This window comes from Salvelinus fontinalis, chromosome 36 (assembly GCF_029448725.1).
Source record: "Salvelinus fontinalis isolate EN_2023a chromosome 36, ASM2944872v1, whole genome shotgun sequence".
Taxonomy (NCBI): Eukaryota; Metazoa; Chordata; class Actinopteri; order Salmoniformes; family Salmonidae; genus Salvelinus; species Salvelinus fontinalis.
The window spans coordinates 4,442,843-4,465,805 of NC_074700.1; the positions used below are offsets into that span (position 1 = coordinate 4,442,843).

At 41.7% G+C, this 22,963-nt stretch overlaps 1 protein-coding gene across 1 annotated transcript in view; it reads left to right on the forward strand.

Moving 5' to 3' along the window:
* Positions 1–927: 927 nt before the first annotated feature.
* The window catches only part of LOC129835055 (uncharacterized protein KIAA0232-like), a 41,691-nt gene continuing 19,655 nt past the window's right edge, over positions 928–22,963 (forward strand). Inside the window, exons 1-2 of the mRNA XM_055900402.1 lie at positions 928–1,150; positions 13,664–14,219. Coding sequence (XP_055756377.1) covers positions 14,001–14,219 — 219 coding nt within the window. The 5' untranslated portion in view covers positions 928–1,150; positions 13,664–14,000. The remainder of the gene's footprint in view (positions 1,151–13,663; positions 14,220–22,963) is intronic.

A 22,963-nucleotide genomic window follows, 5' to 3' on the forward strand; every position in this document is an offset into this window, starting at 1 on the left:
GCTCTGCCGTGCCCTCTTCAGGACAATGAATTTAGGCCATGTTTTATACAATTGAACTATAAAAAAACAATGAGAATGAGATTCGCAGCACAATTACTTTTGATTTGTTTAAAAAAAAAGTATAAGCACAACTAGGCCTAGTTTTAATTTCAAGGCAATTGAGTTGCGCCTCTTATGTATAGTGTTCAGAATGCCAAGTTTACAATTACCACCAAAAGCAGTGGATTAATTTGCCACTTTGGATATTGGCTTATTTCCAGTGGTGGAAAAAGTACTCAATTGTCATACTTGTGTAAAAGTAAAGATACCTTAATAGAAAATGACTCAAGTAAAAGTGAAAGTCACCCTGTAAAATATTCCTTGGGTAAAAGTCTAAAAGTATTTGATTTGAAATATAAGAAGTTTCAAAAGTAAAAGTATAAACCATTTCAAATTCCTTATAGTAAACAAAACACATGGCACAATTTTTGATTTTGTTTTTAATTGTCAAATAGCCAGGGAGGACACTCCAACACTCCGCCACATCAGAGGCAGTAGGGTTGACCGGGGTTGTTCTCTTGTTAAGTGCGTGAATTGGAGTTTTGGGTACTTTTGGGTGTCAGGGAGAATGTATTTGGTAAAAGTATATTATTTGCTTTAGGAATGTAGTGAAGTAAAAGTTGTAAAAAATATAAATAGTAAAGAACAGATACCCCCAAAAACTACTTAAATAGTACATCAAAGTATTTTTACTTAAGTACTTTGCACCACTGCTAAAAACTCACATTTTGAGAGACGTACTATTTGCCATTCTGATGCAATCGTGAGCGGATGAATAAATCCTACTGGTTGTAGGATGGTAGCGGTTCGCCTTGTTGCCTGGAGACTGATGGGGCGGAAGCTTTCGGTATGAAACTGTCCCTATATGCACGACATGTTGGATCAAGAGGAGCCATTGCTCAGAGGGGCAGGGCCTTCGCGTCAGAGCCGTAATGTCGTCAGATTCATGTAATGTCGAAATATCGGCATTGAAAACAGCGCTGTCGCGGTTGCCGTTTGGCGTCCATGATAAGTGATGCTACTGCAGAGGATTCCGGAGCGCGAGCTCGGAACGCAGCGGGAGAGAAGTAACCACTCCCCCTCTTCTCCTCTTTACTTCAAGTAACGGCAGGTAAGGAAACAATATCTTAATAATAATGTTTACTAAAAAGCGCAATATATTTCAAGTTACGTTAGATAGTGAGAATTCGTGGCGTATGTTATTTTTAATTTTTTTAAACGTCTCAGGTCCGGGTTAGGTCAGTCAGCCGCTCCTCCTCTGTCGTTTCACAACAGTTTTTTTTTGTCGGAATGTTGTACTGTTACTTTGCAGTGTTTTGATGGGACTACTCAGTTCCAATGTTGGCCCCTTCCCCACACTAAATTCCCGAAATGGTATGGATTGATAATGTTGTCGTATCGTTTAACTTTAGGGAAGTGACTTGAGCTAGTGTGTACAATGGCGTTAAATGGGAAACCGCGTTCTGTAATTCCACCATCATAGCAGCAGTCAACGGTCATCTGCCCACACGCCTACTGTTAGCGAGAACTGCGTCAAGTTTACAGTGACAATGTCATTCAAATACAATTCTAAATACTACCGTTACCCAAATGAATTCCCTAAGCAGTAGATCAATCATGTATAGGCGTTTATTACTGGATGTGGACAGCTAACTAGCTACCTTCGCTTACGTTAGCTAGTTACTGTAGCTACGTTAAGTATCCTAGGTTAGTTCCGTTAACTAGTTAGCTAGCGGTCGCCATTTGAGTGCGTGGACGGCCACTGGCTGTCAAACATTGGATAAGTTAAAATTTGCTCGTTTCAAGTTAACGCGTTATCGTAATTTTATGCTACCTACGAACTTTGTGGCTAGCTAACGCTAGGGTAATTTTGAACGTTTGCTATAGCCCTGGCTAGTTGAATGTGTGTGGTGCTGCTAGCTAAGGTTGGCTAGCTTTGTTTGTTGGTGTCTAATGAAATGGCTACCTCGTAAGAAAAGCCCCTAATCGCTAACTAGTTTTATGCTTATCAGCTGACTTACTATCCCCGTTGGTTAATGTGAACATTGGCTAACTAAACTAGCTAGCTATCATGCAGAAGAATCCATGGCTACCGTTAGTTAGCTAGCAAGGCACCTTTTAGTGTCAAGGAAGTTTGCTGAAGCCAGCCAGTCACTGATGTGTCTCCTGTCATTTGTTAGCTAGCTAGATTGACATCAACAAGCCATAGGATAACAGTGACGTATAATCTATAGTGCATGCCCAACGTTAGATCGGCTGTGCTGTTCAGAGCAAGATGTCGTATTTTTAAAATTGTATTATGTACCAAACAAATACAAAAACAGAACTACACAAACAAGAGTACATAAACCTAACAGACAGGGAGGGGTATTACATATCAAGATGCATTTTAAATGGTGCGTATTGCTTTTTTAGTTTTTACATTTACTGATAATTTCTAAATAAAATGTAAATTCTATCTTAAAATAATGTGATGAAGGGTTTGTTCTCCGCCCACTTCATTATATGGATGAAGAATCTTCCATTAAAAATAAACAAATTAGCAATGAAACTTAAATCAGGGTCCATATCATTTGGATCAAAATAAAACATACAGTTGAAGTCGAAGTTTACATACAGCTTAGCCAAAGGCATTTAAACTCAATTTTTCACAATTCCTAACATTTAATCCTAGTAAAAATTCACTGTCTTAGATCAGTTAGGATCACCACTTTATTTTAAGAATGTGAAATGTAAGAATAATAGAGTGATTTATTTCAGCTTTTATTTCTTTCATCACATTTCCAGTGGGTCAGAAGTTTACATGCATTCAATTAGTATTTGGTAACATTGCCTTTAAATTTTTCAACTTGGGTCAAAAGTTGCGGGTAGCCTTCCACAAGCTTTCCACAATAAGTTGGGTGAATTTTGGCCCATTCCTCCTTACAGAGCTGGTGTAACTGAGTCAGGTTTGTAGGCCTCCTTGCTCGCACACGCTTTTTCAGTTCTGCCCACAAATGTTCTATAGGATTGAGGTCAGGGCTTTATGATGGCCACTCCAATACCTTGACTTTGTTGTCTTTAAGCCATTTTGCCACAACTTTGGAAGTATGCTTAGGGTCATTGTCCATTTGGAAGACCCATTTGCGACCAAGCTTTAACTTCCAGACTGATGACCTTTCAGGTTATGTCGATATAGGATTTGTTTTACTGTGGATATAGATACTTTTGTACCCGTTTCTTCCAGCACTTTTTGCACTTTTCGCACCAAAGTACGTTCATCTCTAGGAGACAGAACGCGGTATGGCGGCTGCGTGGTCCCATGGTGTTTATACTTGCGTACTATTGTTTGTACAGATGAACGTGGTACCTTCAGGCGTTTGGAAATTGCTCCCAAGGATGAACCAGACTTGAGGCCTACAATTTTTTTTTCTGAGGTCTTGGCTGATTTCTTTTGATTTTCCCATGATGTCAAGCACAGAGGCACTGAGTTGGAGGGTAGGCCTTGAAATACATCCACAGGTACACCTCCAATTGACTCAAATGATGTCAATTAGCCTGTCAGAAGCTTAAAGCCATTACATCCTTTTCTGGAATTTTCCAAGCTGTTTAAAGGCACAGTAACTTAGTGTATGTAAACTTCTGACCCACTGGAATTGTGATACAGTGAATAAGTGAAATAATCTGTCTGTAAACAATTGTTGGAAAAATTACTTCTCATGCACAAAGTAGATGTGCATGACATCCTACTAACCTACTTGCAAAACTATAGTTTATTAACAAGAAATTTGTGGAGTGGTTGAAAAACGAGTTTTAATGACTCCAACTTAAGTGTATGTAAACGTCCAACTTCAACTATACTTCTTTCACCTTAATAGATATACAATATTTGCCAGACAACAACGAGACTTTGTTCCAGTTCACTTGTCCTAGGGCTGCATTCGACAAAATTTTAGCAGAGGGAATAGTAACATCTTGACAGTTTTCTTATATACATGTTATTATTACATTTATAGTTTAAAATGTAAATTCCTTTCTAGCTGTATTGAGGCTACAAAATCCTCAACATTTTCACTTGGAGTATTGTTATATTCTCCTAAAAGAAGAATAGCACCTTTTAGGGACAGCTCTAAAACTATTTGAAACTCCTCAGCGGTGAATGGAACATTGTGTCTCATGAAATCTGGATAATCATATACTTGTCCATCATTATTCAATAATTGTTTATCCTAGATAATGCTGTTGTCAAACCAGTTCTGGAAAAACAAACACTTGTTTTTGTATTTTATGTTTTTATTTTTTCCAGATTGTATATCTATGTGGGGGAAAATTATGGCTTCTACATGAGGTTCCAAGTTAGAAGTACTTGTTTATGAAAGTTAGCAAGCTTAATTGGGATCTTACCCACATCAGTTGCATTTGAGTAGGAATTCTAGACCACCAATTTGTTGGAATATTAAATTAGGGATTATATTCCAAATGCAATCCTAATTTCTTAAATAATTTTTTATCCATATGATTTTAAAGATTATATTAGAGGTTTTAAAATCCAGAGCATTCAACCCTCCCTCACTTTGGGTACTACATATTACCACTTTTCTTAAATAATGAGTTTTTTTCCCTCCATATGAAGTTGAATAATTTAGTTTCAACCATTTTAGTTACTGACAGAGGAACATCCAAGGCAAGGGAGGTATAAACTAATCTGGACTGAACTTCAGATTTTGGCAAAAGTACATGTCCAGATAAAGAAATATCTCTTAATAACAACTTGACAACTTTTCCGGCATCTTAGCATACGTATCGATGAATCCTTGTGACATATGAAATACGAGTGATAGTGTAATAACTACGTAAAAAATGTATGAACGTGTTAAATTGTGACGTGCGGTCATATTCAGGTCCTGATTGGTCAACAAGCTTATTTGACACGTCAAATTGTGTTATTTTACACGTCAAAGACCCAAACGGCGTTCCATAGAAATCCTGGTTGAGAATGAAACGACTGAACAAATGAACAACGAAATAGCACAGCAAGTAAGTGAAAGAAATAGTTTTTGATTATGTTTTACTGGTAATGGGGACATACATAAATGCCAACAAAATAACTTTTTGGTGTGTGTGTGTAACCTTTATTTAACAAGGCAAGTCAGTTGAGAACAACTTCTTATTTACAATGACGGCCTGGACGACGCTGGGCTAATTGTGCATCGCCCTATGGAACTCCCAATCACGGCCGGATGTGAGACAGCCAGGATTCGAAGCAGGGACTGTAATGACGCCTCTTGCACTGAGATGCGGTGCCTTAGACCGCTGCGCCCATGTGTGTGTATGTTAACTATTTAACTGTGCTAGAATGCTTAAAAGGCCGCAATTAAAAAAAATAATTGGCTATCGGTATCAGGTTTTTTGGCAAGGAAAATATTGGGTATCGGCCAAGAATGTCATATTGGTGCATCCCTAATTTTTACCCAAAAAGCTAGATCGGAAGAACAAGCATGAGTCTCTTGCAGTAAGTTAAAGTCTGCATTAAACCGTTTGCAATACAGGAAAATAGCCTTACGTTTGAGTAAATTACGAATACCCCTGACGTTAATTGAACAAAGAGATAAAGACAAACTTCAACCAACGACCTTATGCTAATATAAGCTTTTCCTAAGGATATGTAACTCAAAAAGGATTTCCATCCCATTATTAACCCCTCCAACAAAAAACAAAGTTGTCATAAAGTTACCAAATTATACTTACTCCCACAAGGGGGAGACATTGTGTAGACCTTAAAATAAGCAGTTATTCACCCTTAGTTTAGTTTACAAGTTTTCAGGTCAGGCTTTTCTCATTCAAGTGTTTTTGTAAATTCTTTACAATAAAAAGCTGCTTTTCACCTGGCAATTAGTCTGTGTTTAGGCCTACCAGTTCTGTCCAAGTTAGACTGGCTCTCTCTCAAATGTTCTGATTTGGCCGCATTTCTTTCCCATGGATGATCACTCTTGCACTGACAGACAAATGCTGTTTTCCCTGCTGTTCGAGCTGTAGCCACCATCGGCCACAGTTTCTCCTGTCTTTTTGTCCGCTGAGGTCAGAGGTCCTGAGGTCCTCTGTGATCCTGAATTTTTGCTTGATGAGGAACTCACAATTCTTCGCTCGCCTCCAGAGAAGATCCCGTGTAGAGCTGTTGGTAAACCGGATGATGGTTGTCCTCAGTCTCTTGTCTTGATCCTTGAGTCTTCCCAAACGATAAACGATGAATGATGTCAACATTTTCCTGAAGTTTGGCTTTTGATTCGAAAATGACACAGATGTCAACAAATCTGCATTTGATGTCCTCACCCACCTGCTCTGGAAATCCATGGAGCCTCACCTTTTGCTCGAGTTCAGCCACCATTTTTTCATTTGCCTGGCCGATAACTTCCATTTTCTTCTTGTCATTTGAGGGTTTTCACTTCTCCAAAGATGAAGTCAACATATATTTTTTTTAATGACCTCAATTTTCATTGTATTCTCCCTAACCATGTCCTCCAAGCTATTTGCCCTTTCATTCATCTCTGCTGTCAAAAGAATCACAATATTGTTTTGCATTTCAAGAAGTGACATGCCCCCTTTTCCCCCTGGGGCTTGACTGGAGTGCCGGCCTAAGGTAAAGGCCTGAGCTGGTGACTCGATGGACGCAAGTTGTGAGCATTGTTGTCCATGCTCACCAAATTTATCACCCAAAGCATTATTTGCCCCCACACTTACATTCTGAGGAGTACCCAAAACCATACCATCTTTTGCTGTTAATTGTCCATATGATGATTTCTCCATTTCTTTTATTTTGGTTCTAGTTGTGGAAGTTTCCATGTACTGTAGACAAGCTAGTTTTTGAGCTAGCTAGCTGATCTGGCTATCTAGTGTTGTCGCTAACTTAATCGTTTTAGAGGTTAATAACTTGCAGAAAGTAATCAATTACTTTTGTAAACTAAACCATATTCATACGGGGGTTTATTCGGGTGAGGAAATCCAATAATTACTTCAGCTACCAAAAATAACGCATCAGCAATGACTGCCAACTCGCGCGCAACCTCTGTTCAGAGCAAGATGTTGGAACTAGCAAGTGTCAGCGAACTAGCTAACATTAGCTTTCACTGTAAAAAATATGGCTGTTTATAGTTTTGTATTGGATGCCAACTATGTACTGAGTTGACCAATCGTGTTGCTGTTTGAAATAGTTTTGCATGGGTATATACCTATGGCCATCTATTGTAAAGCTCTCAATCAACTCCATTCTGTTTATTTGTGTTTTATCTGTCGGCTCTGTGCTTTAACTCAGGATCTGTGTGTAGTTAATCCGACCCTCTCTGCCTAGTCGTCGCCATTTTTACCTGCTGTTGCTGTGTTAGCTGAATAGCTGCTGTTATCTCACCTGTTGTTTTAGCTAGCTCTCCCAATCAAGACCTGCAATCACTTTATGCCTTATTGTATGTCACTCTCAAATATCAATATGCCTTGCATACTGTTGTTCAGGCTAGTTATCATTGTTTTAGTTTGCAATGGACCCCGTAGTTCCACTCTCCGTACCTCTGATACCTCCTTTGTCCCACCCCCCCACACATGCGGTGACCTCACCCATTGAGACCAGAATGTCCAGAGATACAACCTCTCTTATCATCACCCAGTGCCTGGGCTTGCCTCCGCTGTACCCGTGCCCCACCATACCCTGGTCTGCACATTATGCCCAGAATCTATTCTACCACGCCCATAAATCTGCTCCTTTTATTCCTTGTCCCCAACGCTCTAGGCGACCAGTTTTGATAGCCTTTAGCCGCACCCTCATCCTACTACTCCTCTGTTCCTCGGGTGATGTGGAGGTAAACCCAGGCCCTGCATGTCCCCAGTCACCCTCATTTGTTGACTTCTGTGATTGAAAAAGCCTTGGCCTCATGCATGTCAACATCAGAAGCCTCCTCCCTAAGTTTGCCTTACTCACCGCTTTAGCACACTCTGCCAACCCTGATGTCCTTGCCGTGTCCGAATCCTGGCTTAGGAAGGCCACCAAAAATTCTGAGATTTCCATACCCAACTATAACACTTTCCGTCAAGATAGAACTGCCAAAGGGGGAGGAGTTGCAATCTACTGCAGAGATAGCCTGCAAAGTTCTGTCATACTTTCCAGGTCTATGCCCAAACAGTTCGAACTTCTAATTTTAAAAATTAATCTCTCTAGAAATAAGTCTCTCACTGTTGCCGCCTGCTACCGACCCCCCCTCAGCTCCCAGCTGTGCCCTGGACACCATCTGTGAATTGATCGCTCCCCATCTAGCTTCAGAGTTTGTTCTGTTAGGTGACCTAAACTGGGATATGCTTAACACCCCGGCAGTCCTACAATCTAAGCTTGATGCCCTCAATCTCACACAAATCATCAAGGAACCCACCAGGTACAACCCTAAATCTGTAAACATGGGCACCCTAATAGACATTATCCTGACCAACTTGCCCTCCAAATACACCTCTGCTGTCTTCAATCAAGATCTCAGCGATCACTGCCTCATTGCCTGTATCCGCCACGGGTCCGCGGTCAAACGACCACCCCTCATCACTGTCAAACGCTCCCTAAAACACTTCTGCGAGCAGGCCTTTCTAATCGACCTGGCCCGGGTACCCTGGAAGGATATTGACCTCATCCCGTCAGTTGAGGATGCCTGGTCATTCTTTAAAAGTTATTTCCTCACCATATTAGACAAGCATGCTCCGTTCAAAAAATGCAGAACCAAGAACAGATATAGCCCTTGGTTCACTCCAGACCTGACTGCCCTCGACCAGCACAAACACATCCTGTGGCGAACTGCAATAGCATCGAAGAGCCCCCGCGAGTCAGGAACCAATACACGCAGTCAGTCAGGAAAGCAAAGGCCAGCTTTTTCAAGCAGAAATTTGCATCCTGTAGCTCTAACTCCAAAAAGTTCTGGGATACTGTAAAGTCCATGGAAAACAAGAGCACCTCCTCCCAGCTGCCCACTGCACTGAGGCTAGGCAACACGATCACCACTGATAAGTCCGTGATAATCGAAAACTTCAACAAACATTTCTCAATGGTTGGCCATGCCTTCCTCCTGGCGACTCCAACCTTGGCCAACAGCCCCGCCCCCCCCCCGCTGCTACTCGCCCAAGCCTCCCCAGCTTCTCCTTTATCCAGATAGCAGATGTTCTGAAAGAGCTGGAAAACCTGGACCCATACAAATCAGCTGGGCTTGACAATCTGGACCCCCTATTTCTGAAACTGTCCGCCGCCATTGTCGCACCCCCTATTACCAGCCTGTTCAACCTCTCCTTCGTATCATCTGAGATCCCCAAGGATTGGAAAGCTGCCGCGGTCATCCCCCTCTTCAAAGGGGGAGACACCCTGGACCCAAACTGTTACAGACCTATATCCATCCTGCCCTGCCTATCTAAGGTCTTCGAAAGCCAAGTCAACAAACAGATCACTGACCATCTCGAATCCCACCGTACCTTCTCCGCTGTGTAATCCGGTTTCCGAGCCGGTCACGGGTGCACCTCAGCCACGCTCAAGGTACTAAACGATGTCATAACCGCCATCAATAAAAGACATTACTGTGCAGCCGTCTTCATCGACCTGGCCAAGGCTTTCGACTCTGTCAATCGCCATATTCTTATCGGCAGACTCAGTAGCCTCGGTTTTTCTAATGACTGCCTTGCCTGGTTCACCAACTACTTTGCAGACAGAGTTCAGTGTGTCATCGGAGGGCATGTTGTCCGGTCCTCTGGCAGTCTCTATGGGGGTACCACAGGGTTCAATTCTCGGGCCGACTTTTTTCTCTGTATACATCAATGATGTTGCTCTTGCTGCGGGCGATTCCATGATCCACCTCTACGCAGACGACACCATTCTGTATACTTCCGGCCCTTCCCTGGACACTGTGCTATCTAACCTCCAAACGAGCTTCAATGCCATACAACACTCCTTCCGTGGCCTCCAACTGCTCCTAAACGCTAGTAAAACCAAATGCATGCTTTTCAACCGTTCGCTGCCTGCACCCGCACGCCAGACTAGCATCACCACCCTGGACGGTTCCGACCTAGAATATGTGGACATCTATAAGTACCTAGGAGTCTGGCTAGACTGTAAACTCTCCTTCCAGACTCATATCAAACATCTCCAATCCAAAATCAAATCTAGAGTCGGCTTTCTATTCCGCAACAAAGCCTCCTTCACTCACGCCGCCAAACTTACCCTAGTAAAACTGACTATCCTACCGATCCTCGACTTCGGCGATGTCATCTACAAAATAGCTTCCAATACTCTACTCAGCAAACTGGATGCAGTTTATCACAGTGCCATCCGTTTTGTTACTAAAGCACCTTATACGACCCACCACTGCGACCTGTATGCCCTAGTTGGCTGGCCCTCGCTACATGTTCGTCGTCAGACCCACTGGCTCCAGGTCATCTACAAGGCTATGCTAGGTAAAGTGCCGCCTTATCTCAGTTCACTGGTCACGATGGCTACACCCACTCGTAGCACGCGCTCCAGCAGGTGTATCTCACTGATCATCCCTAAAGCCAAAACCTCATTTGGACGCCTTTCCTTCCAGTTCTCTGCTGCCTGCGACTGGAACGAATTGCAAAAATCTCTGAAGTTGGAGACTTTTATCTCCCTCAACAACTTTAAAAATCTGCTATCCGAGCAGCTAACCGATCGCTGCAGCTGTACATAGTCCATCTGTAAACTACCCACCCAATTTACCTACCTCACCCCCCATACTGCTTTTATTTATTTACTTTTCTGCTCTTTTACACACCAGTATCTCTTCTTGCACATGATCATCTGATGATTTATCACTCCAGTGTTAATCTGCTAAATTGTAATTATTGATTTATTGCCTACCTCATGCCTTTTGCACACATTGTATATAGATTCTCTTTTTTTTTCTACCATGTTATTGACTTGTTTATTGTTTACTCCATGTGTAACTCTGTGTTGTTGTCTGTTCACACTGCTATGCTTTATCTTGGCCAGGTCGCAGTTGCAAATGAGAACTTGTTCGCAACTAGCCTACCTGGTTAAATAAAGGTGAAATAAAAATAAATAAATAAATCTTGCCCTTTTGATGCCTATAACGGGCAACCCATAACGTGCATCTGTAATTGAGACTAGAAAGCCACCCAATCAAATGAGTTCAGCCTCCATTTGCTCTTCACATCGTTCCCTTGCCTAATGGACTAAAATAAACAGAACAGATGCTCAATTATGTTCTGGTCCATTTGTGTTAAGAGAAGAGAGAGAGAGACATTAAATTACTGAAATAATTTCAAGAAGTGTTTGCAACTCTGAATTGCAGTTTGTTTTATTTTTTTATAAATTACAAAGTTTAACAACTGACCCACAGATTTCTTCTTAAAAATCTTGTAAGAGTCTGCTGACTTAAACAGGCTTCAATATTGTGCATGACACAAGTAATTTTTCCAACAATTGTTTACAGATTATTTCACTTATAATTCACTGTATCACAATTCCAGTGGGTCAGCAGTTTACATACACTAAGTTGACTGTGCCTTTAAATGGCTTAGAAATTCCAGAAAATGATCGTATTGCTTTAGAAGATTCTGATAGGCTAATTGACATAATTTGAGTCAATTGGAGGTGTACCTGTGTATGCATTTCAAGGCCTACCTTCAAATTCAGTGCCTCTTTGCTTGACATAATGGGAAAATCAAAAGAAATCAGCCAAGACCTCAGAAAAAAAATTGTAGACCTCCACGAGTCTGGTTCATCCTTGGGAGCAATTTCCAAACGCCTGAAGGTACCACGTTCATCTGTACAAACAATAGTACGCAAGTATAAACACCATGGGACCACGCAGCCGTCATAACGCTCAGGATGGAGACGAGTTCTGACACCTAGAGATGAACGTACTTTGGTGCAACTTATTGTGTGAAGCTTGTGGAAGGCTACCCAAAAGGTTGGACCCAAGTTAAACAATTTTAAAGGCAATGCTACCAAATACTAATTGAGTGTATGTAAACTTCTGAGCTACTGTGAATGTGATGAAAGAAATAAAAGCTGAAATAAATAATTCTCTACTATTATTCTGACATTTCACATTTCTTAAAATAAAGTGGTGATCCTAACTGACCTCAAACAGGGAATATTTACTAGGATTAAATGTCAGGAATTGTGAAACTGAGTTTAAATGTTTTTGGCTAAAGTGTATGTACATTTCCGACTTCAACTGTATGTCCATTCAGACAGGCTACTTTAGGAATCTTTCCGGACTCAATTTGTTTAAATAAGAATCAAATGCTCCTGTCATGATTTAAATCGTGTAAAAGGCCTATTTTTAGTAGCTTAGGCTACATTATTTCTCACATTACAGCATCCTTGCTTTGAAGAATGGTCGAATGACCGCAGCAGCAGGTCTTGACATTTATACAAATATAAAAGTGGGAGAAAACCCATCGGACTTCGCTTGAATGGTTTTGTGCGTCGAAATAGGATCTGCATAAAGAAAATGTAATGCAGAAAAGCCAACGACAAGGTAGGCATATCTTAGTTTTGCCTCTGTTAATGTTGTCATTACAAAAATATGATAAATCCTTTCCAACCTGGCATTTGTTAAATATTTACTTTATACCTTGAATAATAAGGCAATGCCTTAATAATAACGAAGTGTAATCTCCCCTTTTATGACCCCCGTGTACATTGGCCTGGCCAATTACCGTAACCTCAAATTGTGTGTTATACAGCCGGCAGCTGGCGCTAGTGGAACACATTGTAAAGGATGTCTGAACTTCTTGATTGGTACTTGTTTAATATTTGGCTCATTTAATAAATGCTAGCTGTCATGACTGAATTCAAACGCAAGTTGATTTCTGTGTGTGTGTGTGTGTGTGTGTGTTCGCAGCTGGGAAGACTTAGCCAAATCCTTTAACCAATTAGTGGGGCTAGATGGGGACTGTCAAAATGTTGCAGACTTTTTTTTCTTTTCTTTTTTGGTTACTCATTAAATGCTTTCACATTTGTTGGTTTGGAGGCCACTGAAATGTGGAGCTATTGGAGTTAACATATTGTTCCATGTACATTGTGTAATTTACTGATGGTCTCTATCTAGCCCCATAGGGCATTATGATCAGGTTGAGTGCAGCTGCACAAATGAATGATTACTTGTGTGCTGCCAGCTGTTGTCATGTGGGCAGGATTGAAACCAAACCCAACCTTGTGATGACGTCACGACCATAAGTCTCACAACTCAGTTATGGACAAGACTGACTTTATGACCAAAATGATCCTATTTACACTTTGTAGTCAATTTTGACAGTATAATAAATGTTGCATACTCATAGCGATTCCACAGACTATTTTCTAAATGACAAGTTTGTTTTTAGGAGCAGTTGCTCTTTTAAAAACCATCTGTTGGGACAGACTGCCTGTAGATATGCACTTGGGCAGGGTGGGAGATGAGGCCTGTAGTAACCAATAATTGAACAAGGTCAACACGCCATTTTATGTTGAAGTATGTTGTGAGAAACTGCTTTGTGTTCTTTGTAAGTCTTCTAAGTCTAGGGCCTATATCATGGTTTAACAGAACACACCTTGTGAAACATTTAAATGCAACACAGAGAAGTGACGCAAGTCTGTTTCCTCTTTCAGGTTGTGCCGGTGGAGTAAACCGCAGCCCAACATGATCCCCTCCGATTGATGCGCAAACACGTCAAGTGTTTTGCCAAGCAGCTGATCGCTTTCATCAGTTAAAGCCATGCCTGACAAGTAAAGATCCCTACTTGCTCAAGGCAATAAAACATTTTTTTTAAAAACAGCCCCCTACATGTCTCTGCAAGTAGACTCCCTCTTGTCCGTCCTGCTGGAGTAAATCTCCACCTTCCAGATAGGCCCTACTGCCCTCTCTCCACCGCCCCACTACTGCCCCTCCACATCCACCTGTCACAATGCCGCTCCACCTCAGAATGGTCAACACCTAAAGATTCCCATGCGTCCAGTGAGCGACGGTCCTGCTCCTGTAAGCTTCTCGCGCCCCCACCCCCCAGTTGGCTCCCTGCCCACCTCTGAGATGTCCCTGCTCCACTCGCTGGGCCCAGTGCAGAGCTGGTTGGGCCAGGAGCTGGAGAAGTGCGGGATCGATGCCATGATCTACACCCGCTACGTCCTCAGCCTGCTCCTGCACGACAGTTACGACCTGCAGGATCAGGTGGGTTTCCAGCAGTAATAATGTCTTGTTAAACATGATGGTCTCTAGTACCCCCACTTGGTTAAAGCAATATCAGTTCTAGTGATCGTAACATTTAGAAAATAAGGGAAAAGGGATACCTAGTCAGTTGCACAACTGAATCTTTTCAACCAAAATGTCTTCCATATTTAACCCAACCCATCTGAATCAGAGATGATAACAATGAATAACAAGGAAAGCCAAAGGCGGTGCCTAAAGAAATTATTCACACCACTATTCCACATTTTCCACATTTATTTCTCTCACCCAACTACACACTACTCATAATGACAAAGTGAAAACATGTTTTTAGAAATGTATTGAAAAATGAAATAGATACACTATATATACAAATGTTTGTGGAGACCCTTTCAAATTAGTGGATTTGGCTGTTTCCGCCATACCCACTGCTGACAGGTGTATAAAATCGAGCACAGAGCCATTGCATTCTCCATAGACCAACATTGGCAGTAGAATGGCCTTTACGGAAGAACTCAGTGACTTTCACTCTCCTATGACACGTGGCACTGTCATAGGATGCCAACTTTCCAACAAGTAAGGTCAAACTTATGCCCCTGTCAACTGAAAGTGCTGTTATTGTGAAGTGGAAACGTCTAGGAGCAACAATGGCTCAGCCGCGAAGTGGTGTGCCATACAATCTCAGAATGGGACCGCCGAGTGCTGAAGCGTTTGTCCTCGGTGCAACACTGCCTCTGGAAGCAACGTCAGCACAACAACTGTTCGTCGGGAGCTTCATGAAATGGCTTTCCATGGCTGAGCAGCTGCACACAAGCCTAAGATCACCATATCCAATGCCAAGCGTCGGCTGGAGTGGTGTATAGCTCGCTGCCATTGGATTCTGGAGCAGTGGAAACGTATTCTCTAGAGTGATTTAATCACGCCTCACCATCTGGCAGTCTGATGGACGAATCTGGGTTTGGCAGATGCCAGGAGAAAGCTACTTGCCCGAATGCATAGTGCCAACTGTAAAGTTTTGTGGAGGAGGAATAATGGTCTGGGGCTGTTTCTCATGGTTCAGGCTAGGCACTTTAGTTCCAGTGAAGGGAAATCTTAACACTACAGCAAACAATGACATTCTAGATGATTCTGTGCTAGCAACAGTTTGGCGAAGTCCTTTTCCTGTTTCAGCATGAAAATGCCCCCGTGCACAAAGCGAGGTCCATACAGAAATGGTTTGTCGATCTGTGTGGAAGAACTTGAATGGCCTGCACAGAGCTGTGACCTCAACCCTATCGAACACCTTTGGGAAGAATTGGAACGCGAGCCGGGCCTAATCTCCCAACAGTTGGTAATGTAGTGTATCTAATAAATACCCCTGAGTCAATACTCTGTAGAATCACCTTTTGACAGCGATTACAGCTATGAGTCTTTCTGGATAATTCCTATAAGAGCTTTGCTCATTTGGATTGTACAAAATGAGCACCTTTTTAAAAAATGTATTCTTCAAGCTCTGTCAAGTTGGTGGTTGATCCTTTCTAGACAGCCCATTCAAATCTTGCCATGTATTTTCAAGCCGATTTCAGAAAACTGTAACTAGACCACTCTGGAACATTAACTATTTTGGTAAGAAACTCCAGTGTAGATTTGGCCATGTTTTAGGGTATTGTCCTGCTGAAAGGTCAATTTGTCTCACAGTGTCTGTTAGAAAGCAGGCTGAACCATGTTTTCCTCGAGGATTTGTGCAAAACTCCCTAGTCCTTGCCGATGACAAGTATACCCATAAAATGATGCAGCCACCACCATGCTTGAAAATATGAAGTGATACTCAGTGACGTGTTGTGTTGGATTTGACCCAAACATAATACTTTGTATTTAGGACATAAAGTACATTTTTTTGCCACATTTCTTGCAGTTTTACTTTAGTGCCTTATTGCAAACAGGATGCATATTCTGTACAGGCTTCCTTCATTTTACTTTGTCATTTAGGCTTATATTGCAAAGTAACTACAAATGTTGAACCATCCTAAGTTCATCCTAAAATCACTATTGGCCTCATAGTGAAATCCCAGATCGGTTTCCTTCCTCTCCGGCAACTGTAGACAATTTCAATTACTTTCACTGGTAAAGGGGACAAACTGAGAAGTGAAATGACATTTGAACAGTTTACTCTCATTATTAGATCTTCAATATTCAAATATGATGGAAGGATTGGTGTTTTGAATTTGGTCAAGTTTGTGTCTAAAAACTATTGTTATCCATCAACAATAATACGCCACCAGGTATAGACAACTGAGATGGGCAAACTATTGAGAATGGTAGCAGACTTTCCACCCCTATTTGCCATGTTTTTAACAAAAGCCTAAAGGATTGTGTGTATCCACAGGCGTGGAAGGAAGCTATAGTAATTCCACTACCTAAAAATGGTAAAGCACCCTTTGCTGGCTCTAACAGGCACCCAATCAAGTTGCTGCCTGTTCTTAGTAAACTAATGGAGAAAATTGTTTTGAACAAACATATATTTTTGTAATAAGTTAACTACTGACTTTCAACTTGTACTGCAGTGACTCTGACAACTGATGATTGGCTAAAAGCTGTATTTTAGATTTCAGTGCAGCCTTTGATATTATTGATCATAATTTGTTATTGAAAAAAAACTCACTTGATATGGCTTTACATCACCTGCCATCACATGGTTGGAGAGTTACTTATCCAGTAGAACTGAGTATTCTTCAATGGGAGCTTCTCTAACGTCAGATACAGTGCATTTGGAAAGTATTCAGGCCCCTTCCCCTTTTCCATATTATGTTACAGCCTTATTCTAAAATTGATAAGGGGTTGAAAAAACGATTTAATGAATCACACACAATACCCCATAATGACAAAGCGAAAACCGGTTTCTAGAAATATGGTAAATTCAGTTGTTTGGACATGATTTGGAAAGGCACACACTTGTCTATATAAGGTCCCACAGTTGACAGTGCATGTCAGAGCAAAAACCAAGCCATGAGGTTGAAGGAATTGTCCGTAGAGCTCCGAGACAGGATTGTGTCGAGGCACAGATCTAGGGAAGGGTACCAAAACATTTCTGCAGCATTTTAGGTCCCCAAGAACACAGTGGCCTCCATCATTCTTAACTGGAAGATATTTGGAACCACTGAGACTCTTCCTAGAGCTGGCTGCCTGGCCAAACTGAGCAATCGGGGGAGAAGAGCCTTGGTCAGGGAGGTGACCAAGAACCCGATGGTCATTCTGACAGAGTTCCTCTGTGTGGAGATGGCAGAATCTTCCAAAAAGACAGCCATCTCTGCAGCACTTTGTCAATCAGGCCTTTTTGTAGTAGAGTGGCCAGACTGAAGCCACTCTACAGTAAAAGGAACATGACAGCCCGCTTGAAGATTGCCAAAAGGCACCAAAAGGACTCTCAGACCATGAGAAACAAGATTCTCTGGTCTGATGAAACCAAGATTGAACTCCTGAATGCCAAGCATAACGTCTGGAGGAAACCTGGTACCATCCATATGGTGAAGCATGGTGGCAGCATCATGCTATGGGGATGTTTTTCAGCGGCAGGGACTGGGAGATTAATCAGGATCGAAGGAGAGATGAACAGAGCAAAGTACAGAGCCTTGATGAAAACCTGCTCCAGAGCACTCAAGACCTCAGACTGCGGTGAAGGTTCACCTTCCAACAGGATAACAACCCTAAGCACACAGCCAAGAACACACAGGAGTGGCTTTGAGACAAGTCTCTGAATGTCCTTGAGTGGTCCAGCCAGAGCCCGGACTTGAACCCGATCTAACAACTTTGGAGAGACTTGAAAATAGCTGTGCAGCGACTCTCCCATCCAACCTGACAGAGCTTGAGAGGATCTGCAGAGAAGACTGGGAGAAACTCCCCAAATACAGGTGTGCCAAGCTTGTAGCGTCATACCCAAGGAGACTCGAGGCTGTAATCGCTGCCAAAGGTGCTTCAACAAAGTACTGAGTAAAGGGTCTGAATAGATATTTAAATTTGATATAGAATTTTTTTATTTGTAATTGTCTAAACCGGTTTTTGCTTTGTCATTACGGGGTTATTGTGTGTAGATTGAGGGGGAAAAAACAATTGAAGTAATTTTAGAATAAGGCTGTAATGTAACAAAATGTGGAAAAAGTAAAGTTAATCTTCTCTGTTTTTACAAATGATTTGTCACTTGTCTTAGAAGAAGCTAAAATGACTGTATGCTGACGATTGCACACTATACATCAGCACCTACAGCCAGTGAGCGCACTGAGACTCTTAGCAAGGAGTTACAGTTAGTGTCAGCATGGGTAATAAACTGTTCTGAAATACATCTAAAACAATTGTATTTGGTTCAAAGCCTTCTCTTAGCCCTGAACCGTTGAAGAAGTTGAACTCCTAGCATTGGATAGTCCGTTATCATGGTCAAGTCATATTGACAAATTTGTTGTGAAGATTGGGAGAGGTAAATGTCTATTAAAAAAAATATGCGGTTTTGACACAGATCAACTGTACCATATTGATGTTCGGTAATAATTAAACTGTTAAGAACAAATATATTTGCAATGACTGTCTACCAAGAGGCAATAGGATGCCTGCGGGGAGGGGGGCTGGTATTGAGAATGTAGGACAAAACCCACATCACAAGAGACAACACTACATAAAGAGAGACCTAAGACACACAGCACAGTAGCATCATATGACAACAACACGGTAGCAACACATGGTAGTAGCACAAACATGGTACAAATATTGTTAGGCACAGACAATAGCACAAACGGCAAAAGTATAGACAACAAAGCATCACGCGAAACAGCCACAACTGTCAGTATGAGTGTCCATGTTTGAGTGTTTGAATGAAGAGGTTATTTTTTTTTGCAGCTCGTTCCACTCGCTAGCTGCAGCAAACTGAAAAGAGGAGTGACTCAGAGATGGGTGTGCTTTGGGGACCTTTAAAACAATGTGACTGGCAGAATGGGTGTTGTATGTGGAGGCTGAGGGCTGCAATAGATATCTCCGATAGGGGGGAGTGAGGCCAAAGAGGGTTTTTATAAATGAGCATCAACCAGTGGGTCTTGCGACAGGTATACAGAGCTGACCAGTTTACAGAGCAGTATAGATTGCAGTGATGTGTCCTATAAGGAGCATTGGTGGCAAATCTGATGGCCGAATGGTAAAGAACATCTAGCCGCTCGAGAGCACCCTTACCTGCCGATCTATAAATTACGTCTCTGTAGTCTAGCATGGGTAGGATGGTCATCTGAATCAGGGTTAGTTTGGCAGCTGGGGTGAAAGAGGAGCGATTTACTATAGAGGAAACCAAGTCTATATTTAACTTTTAGCCTGCAGCTTTGATATGTGCTGAGAGAAGGACAGTGTACCGTCTAGCCATACTCCCGGGTCCTTGTATGAGGTGACTACCTCAAGCTCTAAACCAGGCCTGGGCAAAGGCCGGCCCGGGGGCCATATGCAGCCCACGACCTGATTCAAAGTGGCCAGCGGAATCATGCTCAGATAACAAAGAATTTGCGATAGTAAAGTTTAGAAAAACGTATTTGTTATTCAAATTAAAAGCTCAATGAATACTCGCCATTGTGTAATTATGTAATTTCTTTTGAAGGAACGTATAAATAACAACTGCACGAGGACAGATGGTGACTAACAGGCTGACACACACGTCACAGTTACAAATAGTAGCTAGCTCAAAATAAATTTTTCAAAGATAAGGAAAGTAGACAACGAATGTAGGTTGTTCCAGCAAGAGTGGACATCTAAATATTTCTGTGTTGAGGTATCAGGGAAAGCTGTTTGCAAAGAGGGCATCGCTGTCTTGAAAGACTACAACTTGTCCCGACACTGCAGACGAAGCATGCAGAGTAGAGGTTGACCAATTAATCGGCATGGCCGATTTCAAGTTTTCATAACAATCGGTATTTTTGGATGCCGATTATGGCCGATTACATTGCACTCCACGAGGAGACTGCGTGGCAGGCTGACCACCAGTTACGCGAGTGCCGCAAGGAGGCAAGGTAAGTTGCTAGCTAGCATTAAACTTATCTTGTAAAAAAACAATCAATCTTAACATAATCACTAGTTAACTACACATGGTTGATGATATTACTAGTTTAACTAGCTTGTCCTGCGTTGCAAATAATCAATACAGTGCCTGTTAATTTATCGAACCAAAGCCTACTTCGCCAAACGGGTGATTTAACAAGCACATTTGCAAAAAAAAGCACTGTCGTTGCACTAATGTACCTAACCATAAACATCAATACTCAAGTACAGTTGAAGTTGGAAGTTTGCATACACCTTTGCCAAATACATTTAAACTCAGTTTTTCACAATTCCTGACATTTAATCCTAGTAAAGATTCCCTGTCTTAGGTCAGTTAGGATCACCACTTTATTTTAAGAATGTGAAATGTAAGAATAATAGTAGAGTGATTTATTCCAGCTTTTAAATACACCCAATTAGTATTTGGTAGCATTGCCTTTAAATTGTTTATCTTGGGTCAAATGGTTCGGGTAGCCTTCCACAAGCTTCCCACAATAAGTTGGTTGAATTTTGACCCATTCCTCCTGACAGAGCTGGTGTAACTGAGTCAGGTTTGTAGGCCTCCTTGCTCGCACACGCTTTTTCAGTTTTGCCCACACTTTCTATAGGATTGAGGTCAGGGCTTTATGATGGCCACTCCAATACCTTGACTTTGTTGTCCTTAAGCCATTTCGCCACAACTTTGGAAGAATACTTGGGGTCATTGTCCATTTGGAAGACCCATTTGTGACCAAGCTTTAACTTCCTGACTGATGTCTTGAGATGTTGCTTAAATATATCCACATAATTGTCCTTCTCATGATGCCATCTATTTTGTGAAGTGCACTAGTCCCTTCTGCAGCAAAGCACCCCCCATAACATGATGCTGCCACCCCTGTGCTTCACGGTTGGGATGGTGTCTCCGGCTTGCAAGCCTCCCCCTTTTTCCTCCAAACATAATGATGGTCATTATGGCCAAACAGTTCTATTTTTGTTTCATCAGAACAGAGGACATTTCTCCAAAAAGTACGATCTTTGTCCCCATGTGCAGTTGCAAACCGTAGTCTAGCTTTTTTATGGCGGTTTTGGAGGAGTGGCTTCTTCCTTGCTGAGCGGCCTGTCAGGTTATGTCGATATAGGACTTGTTTTACTGTGGATAAAGATACTTTTGTACCTGTTTCCTCCATCTCAAGGTCCTTTAATGTTGTTCTGGGATTGATTTGCACTTTTCGCACCAAATTACGTTCATCTCTAGGAGACAGAACGTGTCTCCTTCCTGAGCGGTGTGACGGCTGCGGGGTCCCACGTTGTTTATACTTGCATACTATTGTTTGTACAGATGAACGTGGTACCTTCATGCGTTTGGAAATTGCTCCCAAGGGGGAACCAGACTTGTGGAGGTCTACAATTTCTTTGAGGTCTTGGCTGAGTTCTTTAGATTTTTTCCCCCATGATGTTAAGCAAAGAGGCACTGAGTCTTTAGGTAGGCCATGAAATACATCCACAGGTACACCTCCAATTGACTCAAATTATGTCAATTAGCCTATCAGAAGCTTCTAAAGCCATACTTATGGAATTTTCCAAGCTGTGTAAAGGCACAGTCAACTTAGTATATGTAAACTTCTGACCAACTGGAATTTTGATACAGTGAATTCTAGTGTCTGTAAACAATTGTTGGAAAAATGACTTGTCATTCACAAAATATATGTCCTAACTGACTTGCCAAAACTATAGTCTGTTAACAAGAAATTTGTGGAGTGGTTGAAAAACGAGTTTTAATGACTCCAACCTAAGTGTATGTAAACTTCCGACTTCAACTGTATATATTTTTTTAAACCTGCATGTTTAGTTAAAAGAAATTCATGTTAGCAGGTAATATTAACTAGGGAAATTGTCACTTCTCTTGCATTCTGTGCAAGCAGAGTCAGGGTATATGCAGCAGTTTGGGCCACATGGCTCGTTGCGAACAAAGGCCGTAATTAATTTGCCAGAATTTTACATATTTATGACATAACATTTTAGGTTGTGCAATGTAACAGCAATATTTAGACTTAGGGATGCCACCCATTCGATAAAATACGGAATGGTCCCGTATTTCACTGATTTGACCATATTAATGACCTACGGCTTGTATTTATTATAATTAAGTCTATGATTTCATAGAGCAGTCTGAGCGGTGGTAGGCAGCAGCAGGCTCGTAAGCATTCATTCAAACAGCACTGTCCTGCGTTTGCCAGCAGCTCTTCGCAATGCTTGAAGCACAGCGCTGTTTATGACTTCAAGCCAATCAACTCCCGAGAATAGGCTGGCAATACTAAAGTGCCCATAAGAACATCCAATAGTCAAAGGTATATTAAATACAAATGGTATAGAGATATAGTCCTATAATTTCTACAATAACTACAACCTAAAACTTCTTAACTGGGAATATTGAAGACTCTTGTTGAAAGTAACCACCAGCTTTCGTATGCTCTCATGTTCTGAGCAAGTAGCTTAAACGTACCTGAATCGGTATCTGCTTTTTTTGGTCCTCCAATCTGTATCGGCGTTGAAAAGCCATAATCAGTCAACCTCTAATGCAGAGAAATATAGGAATATGTCTCCTGAGCAGAGGGCAAGTGCATCGAAACAGTTGCTTTCTCAGTTGCAGAAGCAGCAAGGACTTTTCACAAACTGCATTCAGCAAACGACGGAATTGCGAGAGCTAGCTATGTACTGTCCCACAAAAT